We start from the raw sequence: 12,209 nt of genomic DNA, 5'->3' as shown, positions 1-12,209 counted from the left end.
ATTCCACATTTACAAAAATTTACAATCACAAATAACCACATACATAATACAATTTCATCAACAAACCACCCTGCTTAAGAGCCAACTTTTAGCTTTTAAACTAAAACTAACCATAGTCAAAATACCCTTAATATTCAGAGGTAATTTATTCCACAAAAGTGCTCCAGAATATCTAAAAGACCTATGACCATACATAGTTTTAAAACGACATAATGTAATATCCATAAGACTTTGCCTAGTTTTATAACAATGTTGCTCATTTACCCTAGAAAAATGTGCATTAAAATATAAAGGAGCTCTATTATTGATAATCTTATGTACCATTTTTAATTTAATATGTTCAAGTCCGCTTTCTATAGGTAACCAATCAAGACACTTAAAATGGGAAACCTCCACATGTGTAAAACGACTAAACCCTGAGATTTTTGTAACTTGTCCAACCATCCACAAGTCAAATCAGACATCCAAGAAATACATGCATATTCAAAATGACATGACACTAAACATGATGCAAGTAACTTTATCATCTGTTTATCAAGAAAACTAACATGTCTGGCAAGAAATTTTGTTCTGGCATTAACCTTACCCAGGACTTTCATAGCCATGCTTACACCACTTAAATCATTGTCAAGGATACATCCAAGATAATTAACTGAAGTTCTATTTGATATTAAACAATCCCCCACCTTAACAGACAACTTAGAAACCTTATTCAAATTTTTTTTAGACCCAAATAAAATGGATTCCGTTTTACCTAAATGCAATATCAGTTTGTTTTCAGAGAGCCAGTCTCTTACCTTACAAAGCTCCTTACCTAAATTCACTTGTATCCTACCAACATCCTTGTCTGAAATTAATAAAGCAGAATCATCAGCATATAAAAACAAATTACAATCACAAACTGCTTGCATGTCATTTATGTATAAAAGAAACAAAAGAGGGCCTAAAACACTTCCCTGAGGGACTCCATTTATAACCAGAGTTTCCTCAGAGAGAACCCCATCAATTTCTACCCTCTGAACTCTTTCGGTTAAATAAGATTTCAACCAAGTTTGTGGTTTGATTTTAAGGTGCTATAGTGATGGGCAAATGAAGCCTTGTGAGGCTTTCCATAACCTTTGACTGTTTCGGGAAAAGATTCAATGCTTTGAATGTGTCGAAAACAGCGCCATCTTGTGGTTAATAATAATGAAATAATGAAAAATGAAAATATCTATCTATCTATATATATATATATATATATATATATATATATACATACAGGTGCTGGTCATATAATTAGAATATCATCAAAAAGTTGATTTATTTCACTAATTCCATTCAAATTGTGAAACTTGTATATTATATTCATTCATTACACACAGACTGATATATTTCAAATGTTTATTTCTTTTAATTTTGATGATTATAACTGACAACTAAGGAAAATCCCAAATTCAGTATCTCAGAAAATTAGAATATTTACATTTGAGTTTCAATAAATGACCATCCCTACAGTATAAATTCTGGGTATCTCTTGTTCTTTGAAACCACAATAATGGGGAAGACTGCTGACTTGGCAATGATCCAGAAGACGAACATTGACACCCTCCACAAAGAGGGTAAGTCACAGAGGGTCATTACTGAAAGGTGTGGCTGTTTACAGAGTGCTGTATCAAAGCATATTACATGAAAAGTTGACTGGAAGGAAGAATTTGGGTAGGAAAAGGTGCACAAGCAACAGGGATGACCGCAAGCTTGAGAATACAGTCAAGTAAAGCCAATTCAAACACTTGGGAGAGCTTCACAAGGAGTGAACTGAAGCTGGAGTCAGTGCATCAAGAGTCACCACGCTCAGACATCTTTAGGAAAAGGGCTACCAAGCCACTTCTGAACCAGAGACAACGTCAGAAGCATCTTAACTGGGCTGTGGAGAAAAAGAACTGGACTGTTGCTCAGTGGTCCAAAGTCCTTTTTTCAGATGAAAGTAAATTTTACATTTCATTTGGAAATCAAGGTCCCAGAGTCTGAAGGAAGAGTGGAGAGGCACAGAATCCATGTTGCTTGAAGTCCAGTGTGAAGTTTCCACAGTCAGTGATGATTTGGGCTGCCATGTCATCTGCTGGTGTTGGTCCACTGTGTTTTCTGATGTCCACAGTCAACGCAGCCATCTACCAGGAAATTTTAGAGCACTTCATGCTTCCTTCTGCTGACAAGCTTTATGGAGATGCTGATTTCATTTTCCGGCAGGACTTGGCACCTGCCCACACTGCCAAAGCTTTCTTTGTATTGGTCTTAAGTAATATTCTAATTTTCTGAGATACTGAATTTGGGATTTTCCTTAGTTGTCAGTTATAATCATCAAAATTAAAAGAAATAAACATTTGAAATATATCAGTCTGTGTGTAATGAATGAATATAATATACAAGTTTCACTTTTTGAATGGAATTAGTGAAATAAATCAACTTTTTGATGATATTCTAATTATATGACCAGCACCTGTATATAGCAGCCAAAAGCCTCTGTAGGACTAAGCATCTACCACACATTCCATACATCGATTCAAGTTACGTGCACAAATAGCAGTGTGCGTGTGTGTGTTGAATTTCTGTCTCTGATAAATTAATTTACCCATTAAACTGTGACTGTGTGGCTTCTCGTTTGTTATCGGCAGTGTTGCCAACTAATTTTCAGAGAAAGTTGCTAAAGGAAGGTCAATTTGTTGCTAAAAGTTGCTAAATGAAGTTGTGATGTCATTGCGCGATGACGTCATTGCGTAATCACGGCGCAAAATTGTCACAACATCAAATCTCAGCAAAAATATATATTTTATATATGTTAATTTAGATTTGTTTGTAAATTAATATGCAAAATATTATATTAAAATATAAATAACTGTATTTTAAAATACATTGAATTATTGAACATTTACACATTTTTGAATGATTACAATAAAAAAAATTTTTTTTTTAATTTTATAGCTAGTAAACTAGTAATATAACACATTCTCAGCAATAATGCTTTAAGCAGTGTATTAGTAGTTAGTATGCTACACTCCAAGAAAAGGCTGTAAAAATAGGGCACAATAAACTTATGTTAATATGAAAGAATTTTCCGTATTGGTTTTTTACCTGCATTTTAAATTACGCATTGTGTTTTCGGATTACAGGGTTACAATGGATAATGGATAACATCCTGGAAAATTACTAGTAGCCTATCTTTTCCATTTTTCTTACAGCGTACTAACTGATCAACAATCGCAAGTACAAGCTACTAACAAAGTGTATCATAAATGAACAATTATTCAATTATTCAGTTATTATTATTATTAAATTGAAGAATTGCAAATAGCAGCTAACTCAATTCACATGATGGGTGTACTGCTAGGCATCTTTGGTTTTCTTTTTGTGTAATTTGGATGGAAAATGTGTCTTTTAATTGTCTGATTCACTTATCAAAAGTTGCTAAAAGTTGCCAAATAAATTTTTTTAAATTGCTAAATTTGTTGCTAGGTGCTTTTGGAAGAAAAAGTTGCTAGGGTAGTCTGAAAAGTTGCTAAATTTAGCAACAAAATTGCTAAGTTGGCAACATTGGTTATCGGTCACGTGATTTCCACGTTAACAACACAAGCTTCGATGCCTTTATTCAAATGTCACATCACTAACCTGCTGTAAAACGGGGACAGCTCCAGTCAGCGACAAAACCGGGTCTATCCCCGGAAAACGGGGACATCTGGTCACCCTACTCTTGGGATGCTGTCCCCGACCGCTGTGTGGTAGAACAGTGTTGCTATGGAGGAAGCGCCCCTGGTTACGCTACTGTTGTCCACAAATACCCACAATGCATCGCTCACGGCAACTATATTATGGTGAGTTCTGCGGCAACTTTTATTATTTTGCGTTTTTTAGAAGCATTTACATTTTATATACTGTAACATCATAACCTTCACGTAACAAAGTAAGATTCGCTCCGTTAACGGGTTTGATCGGTTGTGTAGCGAGTGTTATTAGCATTAGCTTGCTAGCTTAGCCGCTCATAACGGTGACAGGCTGATGCACGATATTTACAGTTTGTGTATATTCCGCTCTGCTGTCGTTTAACGTCAGGATTGAGGCAATAACGTATTGAAATTTTCAATACACCATCATCCTGTGTGGCAGAAGAAAACAGCGACGATAGAATCGTGGTTTGTATATTAGAGACAGTCATCTGTCCCTCCATCTTCAGAGTTTGGATTTGTAAATAGTGTATCCTCACCCATATGCCAACATGGACAAGGAACAACGAAATATCGTTATTTTCAACGCATCCAAACGAGAGCTCTTCACCTCCAACTCTGGATACAAGTCCATGCAGAAGAAATTGAGAGCACAATGGAAGATTCAAAGGTATAACCTCATACATGGCTCTTGTAGACATGTTTACAGATGTGAGGGGCTTTATTCACTACATTAGTAGCACAACATCTATATCACTTTGCTGTAAATTATGAGCTTATTCTGTTTGATTTACAGACATGCTAAAATAGCCATGAGAAATGAATAATACATAACAATAAATAAACAGAACAATGTGCGTTAATAAACTATACATGTTCTTCAGCATCAAAGAGGAGCTCACCTTGGAGAAACTCCAAGGAGTCAAGTTATGGATCACTGCAGGCCCTCGAGAAAAGTTCACCGCTGCTGAGGTGAGAATCTGCAGCAGAAATATAGATGAGTACAGCTGTTAAAAGATTAGCTCATGAATTGCTGTATATGTGCTGTGTCGTTCAGTTGGAGGTTCTCAAGCAGTATCTGGACAGCGGTGGAGGTCTACTTGTGATGCTTGGAGAAGGAGGAGAAATGAAATACGACACTAATATTAACTTCCTCCTGGAAGAGTTTGGCATTATGGTTAACAATGGTGAGTGTATATTGTTTTCAATGTGATCTGCACATCATAGAGTCATTAATTCAAACAAACGTTTCACGTTAATTCAGATGCTGTTCATTGCTGATGTTTTTTTTTTTTTATATATATTTTAAATGTTATAAAATGCATGTGTCGTTCTTAGGAATATATGTATATATTATTATTATTATATATATTTTTTTTTTTTAAAGTTTTGTTTGTTTTAATATACATACCATTAAAAAAACAAATCTTTATTTAATGACTCAAAAATGTCAGAGGTTGTAAAAAGTAATAAAATATTTTCATTACACCTTGAATGCATTTGCATGAAATAGGGCTGGGTGATATGAGCAAAAATTCATATCTTGGTATTTTTTGGCTGATTTGCGGTATACAGTATATATCTAGATATTTATACACTTTTGTATTTGGATTAAACAAATAAAGTGAATGTAACCATAGGCATATATTATGTTAAAAAAGGGTTAAAATCACATTACATTCTAACATAACAAACATTGCAATCTAAAAACAAAAATAATGCTTTTGAAGCAGAACTAAAAATGAAAATAATAAAAAAGCACAGACTAATTGAATAAAAAGGCTGTTTTGCCCCATTACCCCATTACAGTCACTTTACAGTTAGTGCTATCATACAAATACACTTACTTGTAGGTTTAAAATTCTACATATGTCACACTTATTGTTTATTAACTACAAATATTCCAGCAAAATGTATATTTTAGTCAGAATTATTGCACTCCTATTTGATTGTGCATCTGTTTGGCGCGCGTGTACGCGGCGGCGCTCGTTCAGTGAAGTCTGTGAAGTTTAGCAGAGAATCTCAAAGCAGAAGGCTCACGCACTTCTGACAGCAAAATGGAAATATTTCCATGGCTTTCTAACATTTACAGATGGAGAATATACCTGTGAAATGTAAATTATGCATTTAGGAAAACAGCACATCTCAAACACATTAAACAGCGCGAGTCTCTGTCAGCGGCACACGCAGCCTTTCTGTCAGAGGCGTTTTTAACTGAAACTATAGGCTATTATATCTTACGAGTTTTTTAAAGCCCTTCATATAAAGTTTGTCACATTTAGAACAAATTGTATTATGCACTTTCTCTGCAGCAGCTCAGTCTGTGTCCTCCGCTATATTTTCAGATGCGCTCGTTTCAAACTACTGTATATCGATATAAACGGTATTGCCTTAATATCGTATCACTTATAAAGAATATATCGATATATCTTACAAACTCGATATACTGCCCAGTCCTAGCACGAACGCATCTTAATAATTTTCAAACATATTTTTCAAGGTATGTGTTTTTTTTTATACAAGTCATGAATATCATAGTATTTTGCTATTAACATTATTTTAAACCAAACTACTTTATAAAATTAGCTGATTTTCTTTAATATGATGTCAGGATGCCTCCACCACCTTGGCGTTATTTATTTTGTGCCTCACATAAACCAGAAACTTGAATTTAGACATTTAAAATGTGCTCATCCTGGAAGTGGTGTGTGCAAGTTTGTGTTTCTGAAATGTAACTTTTTAAAAAAAATTTTTTATGGATTTCCAGATGCAGTAATAAGGAACGTCTATTATAAATATTTCCATCCCAAAGAAGCACTAGTGTCCAATGGCGTTCTGAACAGGTTTGTGTCTCCCATGTGCATTAAAATGTTTCTCTGTGGATTTGTGTAAAGATTACATTAAAACAAACCAGTCTGTACAGAATTTAAATGATTTTTATCTTTATTTCAGAGAGATCAGTCGTGCCGCTGGTAAAGTGGTGACGGGGGTGATTGATGAAGACAATACAGGGAACCATTCACAGTAAACTTCAGCTGAATGTTCTGTTTATGTTGTTGTTGTTAACATTAACAATGTTTGAGGTCTAACCATGCTGAGATGGAGTGATTTTATAAAGTTCCACATAAGAAAGCGTAATGAGTTCTTATTTGACGATTAAACAGGGCGCTTACATTCGTATACCCTTACGGGGCCACATTAAACGTGATGAAGCCTGCGGTGGCCGTCCTGTCCACCGGCTCTGTGTGCTTTCCCCTCAACAGGCCCGTTCTGGCCTTCCATCAGCCTAAGGTGTGGACACTCATTCTGATGATCTTACTTGTGTTAGACTCATTGCACTTTCTTCTGTGCTCTGATTGTGTCTCTGTTTGTATCAAGAACGCTGGCAAGTTGGCCGTTCTGGGCTCATGTCACATGTTCAGTGACCAGTACCTGGACAAGGAGGAGAATAGTAAAATAATGGTAAGGTATTCGGTTGCTATTGCAAAACGTCAAAGGGTTAGAGGTTTGTTCAAAGTGTAATCTGAATCAAATTAGTACTTTGAGCTATCGCTCAAACTTGTCTTGCTGGATTTGTGCAATGAGCATGGATGATTGCTCAAATAATGTGGCTTAAAGGATAAAATAAAAAAATTGTGTCATTGATTATTAACCCTCAAGTGATTCCAAATCTGTATGAGTGTCTTTCTTCTGATTTTTCAGTCAGTTGCTGAAAGTCAGAGCCAGTCTGCAGAATTTGGGCAGTTGAAGTTGACAGATTTCACAGAAAATTGCATATAGTGTATGAAGGGCACAGACTTTGACTTTATAGCTTCAGACTTTGATTCTGAAGGAGATCAAACATTCAAGCCGAGTGTGTAATGGCTAGTGGTTGTTCAGAGTTTAAAAGTTGTGTTCTGTATTGGAGCCTTTAGCTGGAAATTTGCAAACTTTAGATCTGCAGGATTGTAGCGTTGCAGTAAAGTGAAGTAGATTATGTTTTTTTTTTTTTTTTTTTTGGAGGTATTATATGTAGTATTATGTTTTTTAAAAAGACTCTAGAGAGTGTGACGTCATATTAAAACTGTTGCATTTTCTGTATAAATGTTAGGTGCTCTAAGTCTAGTGTGACCATGGCTTTAGGATTGTGGAAATGAGTTTTGCATGGGCAAGCAGCAGTTCATATTTCCTTCAGAAATTTAAAACCTTATTTATTCTTTCACAATTTAATATATTTTAATACAATATAATGTCTACGTTCCAGGATGTTGTTTTCCAGTGGCTTACAACAGACAGCATTCCTCTCAACCAGATAGATGCAGAGGACCCGGAGGTGAACACTTACACACACTGCTTAACCTGTGCTATCTTCACATGCTGTCGGAAATTTTGTATTTCACACTTATAAAGTCATGATTCCAAGCTTGTCGCATTCAAGTGCTTTGTTGTCAGAATCGGAAAGATAAAAATGTAGCATCCCATTGGTTGACAACCATATAAACATTCACCGTGCTAGATTACTTGCTGACGATTCTGGAATTGCAGTCAAATACATGCGTATTTCACTGTTTAGAAAACATACTTCAAATGTTCATATATATAAATATGCACTACTTTATCGACAAGACAAGGTGATGTAGTTGTTGTGGAAAAAACTAATAAAGAACAGCATCGACATCAGCAGCTGTTGTCCAAGTTTAAAGTTTATGGCTCGCCTAACTTGGAAAATGGTATCAAATTATCTGAGAATTTACCCGTAGTGAATACGACTTGAGAGACTGTTCATGTCCAATGTCTGATTAGGAAACTCGTATTTTACACTACCATTCAAAGGTTTGGGCTCAGTTGGATTTTTTAAAATGTTTTGAAAGAAATCTCTTATGGTCACCAAGGCTGCATTTAATTACAGTAAAAATGGTAATGTTGTGAAGTAATATTACAATTTCAAATACATTTTATCTACTGGCATTAAAATGTCATTTAATCCAGTGATCAAAGCTGAATTTTCAGCTGAATTTTGCTCCAGTCTCCAGACATGATTCTTCAGAAACGCAGATTTGATGCTCAAGAATAATTTCTGATTATTATCATCATTTTTGAAAACATTTTTCAGGATTCTTTGATGAATACCAAAGTTGGAAAGAACAACATTTATATTAAATGTCTTTACTTACTTTTGATCAATTTAATGCATCCTTGCTGAATAAAAGTACTGATTTCTTTTCAAATCTTCCTGATCGCAAACATTTGAACGGCCTGACTGGGAGCACAGGTCATGCTTCAGTGCTGTGAAGTGGCACTGTTTTTCATCGTGTAAACTGGCTTTGTTTTTTCCCAGATCACAGACTACACCATGCTGCCGGACACAGGGAGTCTGTCCGACCGTCTGAGAGTGTGTCTGCAGGAGGGAGACGAGAACCCGCGAGATTTCACATCTCTGTTTGACATGTCTTTGCTGAAGCTGCACACAAACACTCTTCCCTCTGTCCTGGAGTAAGAGCTGCCTTCAGTTCACATTTCTCAAAGAGGCTTTCATGTTGTGCTCTAACCGAGATCGCACGCAGTCGTACATTCAGCGTGAACGTTAAAACTATTCTTGTGTGCTTTAAAATCACAAGAGTTGGTAAATAAGAACTATCACTGTCACAAAGACTTGAGTCGTGTGTTTGGCCAATCAGACAAGCGCTGAAGCAGTAACTATTGTCATGTCTGTATTTTCAGTGCTTACAAGCAGCTGAATGTGAAACATGAACCTCTCCAGCTGATCACACCACAGTTTGAAACACCTCTGCCTCCGCTGCAGCCTGCCGTGAGTCTGTTTCCAAACGCACATTAGCTTAGAGTTTATCTGTTACCGTCGGACAAAAAAGAAAAAATGTAATCGAACTGAACTTGCAGGTGTGCAAATTTAGAACCCACCCCCTGGTAGACTTAAAAAAGAAAATAATAATAATAATAAATAAATAATAATAATTAATATTAATAGATAAATAAATAAATAATACAATAATTTTTACAAAGATTTTAGAAAAGATGACACAACATTAACAGATGAATGCCATAAATGTAAAGTTTTCACATTAGATCCATGTATACGAGAAGTTGAGAGTTCCATTGATATAAATAAAATACACCATGGCCATGACTTCACTACCATTAAGCTTCCAACAACTCTTTCAGTCTTTATTAAAAAAAAAAAAAAATTTCCTGAAAGTTTGAGTTAGAATAGTTTGCAAGAGTGCGATAATAAACACAAGGCTGTGAAAGCGAGTAGTGAGTAGACGAGTTTGATAACAAATCGTTATATATACTGAGTATTTATGCGTTTTTGACCTAAATCAGTGCAGCGTCCATCTGTGAAGGATGTAGGCTGTCAAACACAATTGTTAGCCAATCACAGCAGTGGGCGTTTACTTCTGAGTCTACAATCCTCCACGCTGATTCAAACAGAGCGTTCTGATGAGGGGGTCAAAAACAGGACAGAAAACAGCCTATTATTTTAAAATTATGATGTTTTTTGATGTAAAAATCTTGGTAACATAATAGTGGACCTCAGAGAACAATACAAAATAAAAAACAGAGGCTGTTCATGACCTCTTTAAAATGTAGATTGGTCTAATTTGAATCCAAAAAATAAGACTTGATAACCCCTTGGTTAACTGCTAGTTGGTCAGACTAGTTCTCAGGATGCAGTCTTAACATAGTGGCTAAGTTTATGCAACTGGGCCCAGTGTGACGATGCTAACTCGTCTAACATCATCCTCTATGATGGATCAAATCAAATCATTATTATTTGCCATGATTTTCCTGCATTATTCCATGCTAAATGTACTACATAGTTCACAACTAGTATGCTTTCTTGTTTATGGGTCTGTTTGTTGAGGATCTGTTTCACTGAGGCTCTGTTTTATGTTCAGGTTTTTCAGCCGGCCTTTAGGGACCTGCCGCCACCCATGCTTGACCTTTTTGACCTTGATGAGACCTTTTCTTCTGAGAAAGTGAGGCTGGCTCAGCTCTCAAATAAATGTGAGTCTCTACCATTCGTTCAAATGCTCAGAAAGAGTTCCAATACTGTCATTGTTTCTAGCTTGAGTGGTTGCTGATTGATTAGTAATGGAGGTCCCGTCTTCTGTAAGGTACCGATGATGATCTGGAGTTTTATGTACGTAAATGTGGAGACATCTTAGGAGTGACAGGGAAGTTAGACAAGGACAAAAGAGATGCCAAGCACATACTGGAACACGTCTTCTTCCAGGTGGTGGAGTTTAAGAAAATCAATCAAGTAAGTTGAACATGCAGAAACATTTCTATTTGACCATTCATTTAGTCGTTAATGTAGTGAAATCATTGTGCATATCATCATTTGTGCACCACAGGTTTCAAACCTATATGGTTTTCTTTTTCCATGAAACAAGAAAATGAAATACTTGGCAAAAGCTGCACTTTTCCACACAGTGAAAGTAGATGGTGATTTATTTTGCCATGTTCAGAAAATGACCCCAAAACAGTGGTCTTAAATCCTTCACAACATTACTTAAAAAAAATTAAGTAAACTTGCATTTTAGTCTGTGCGTCACAGACCATCAAAAAACTAAAGAGAATAAAGAAGGAAACGCAAGTTGTAAGAGCTGCTTTTATATTTGCGTATAATGTTGCTTAGTTTGTAATTTATTCAGTCAAGCTCTAAAAACAAATGTCACTTCAGATCATCTTGGACATTCTGCCTAAAATATCTTTTTGTGTTTGGAGGACAGAAATCAATGTGGTTTGAACAACGTGGCGGAGAGTAAATGACCATTTTTGGCTGAATTATTACCCTAAACCTGCTACTTCTCCCCTTTCCTCCAGGAGCACGATATTGACACCACAGAAGCACGGTTCAACATGTATTGAAGCAGACAGGCCATGGATCTCTGGAGTTCTGCAGCGAGGACTTGTTTTTGAGATCTGTGTGTACATGCACAGTATAGACACTCAGACTGCAAACGAACCACATGTGCTTTACTTCCAGTGCAAGAAAAGCTAGGTGTGGTTTATCAGAACTTTCTCAGGCATATGCTTTAAAGAATCCACTACATTTCTTGTAACAATTTTTTTTTTTTTTTTTCAATAAATGAGCTTTGTTTTCTCACGTCGGAGCATTTGTACACATAGGGGTCCAAATCCCGTGTTTGAGATTGATATTCAGGATTATACACTGCTTTACGTCACTGTGATAAAACAAATCTGGCATTGAATGAAAAGGTCAAGTCAAGTCACCTTTATTTATATAGCGCTTTTACAATACAGATTGTGTCAAAGCACTTAACAGTATCAAATTGGAGGATAGAGTGTCAGTAATGTATAATGATAAGATTAAACACTCAATTTTCAGTTAAAGGCATTTCATTATTGAATTCAGAGATGTCATTGTCTAGCTCAGTTTAGTTTAAATAGTATCTGTGCAATCAAATCGGCGATAATCGCTAGAAATTAAGTGTCCCCAACTGAGCAAGCCAGAGGCGACGTTGAATGAAAAAGGTGACGTTCTCA

General features: G+C 36.0%; 1 protein-coding gene across 1 annotated transcript; it reads left to right on the top strand.

Moving 5' to 3' along the window:
* Positions 1–3,620: 3,620 nt before the first annotated feature.
* On the top strand, positions 3,621–11,808 carry ift52 (intraflagellar transport 52 homolog (Chlamydomonas)). The gene is made up of 14 exons (XM_058790504.1): positions 3,621–3,848; positions 4,087–4,368; positions 4,583–4,670; positions 4,756–4,885; positions 6,466–6,541; positions 6,651–6,722; positions 6,863–6,989; positions 7,077–7,160; positions 7,942–8,010; positions 9,016–9,170; positions 9,399–9,486; positions 10,595–10,703; positions 10,814–10,959; positions 11,526–11,808. The coding sequence occupies exons 2-14, from the start codon at positions 4,250–4,252 to the stop codon at positions 11,568–11,570; spliced, it is 1,308 nt and encodes a 435-aa protein (XP_058646487.1). The 5' UTR covers positions 3,621–3,848; positions 4,087–4,249; the 3' UTR covers positions 11,571–11,808.
* The last annotated feature ends 401 nt before the right edge of the window (positions 11,809–12,209 follow it).

Source organism: Onychostoma macrolepis, chromosome 11 (genome assembly GCF_012432095.1).
Source record: "Onychostoma macrolepis isolate SWU-2019 chromosome 11, ASM1243209v1, whole genome shotgun sequence".
Classification (NCBI taxonomy): domain Eukaryota; kingdom Metazoa; phylum Chordata; class Actinopteri; order Cypriniformes; family Cyprinidae; genus Onychostoma; species Onychostoma macrolepis.
This window is presented reverse-complemented; position numbering and strand designations above follow the sequence as displayed.

Coding starts and splice junctions, on each gene's coding strand:
- ift52 (XM_058790504.1), top strand. CDS start 4,250: ATGGACAAGGAACAACGAAATATCGTTATTTTCAACGCATCCAAACGA. Junction 4,369..4,582: donor GCACAATGGAAGATTCAAAG/GTATAACCTCAT, acceptor CATGTTCTTCAG/CATCAAAGAGGAGCTCACCT. Junction 6,723..6,862: donor AATACAGGGAACCATTCACA/GTAAACTTCAGC, acceptor ACGATTAAACAG/GGCGCTTACATTCGTATACC.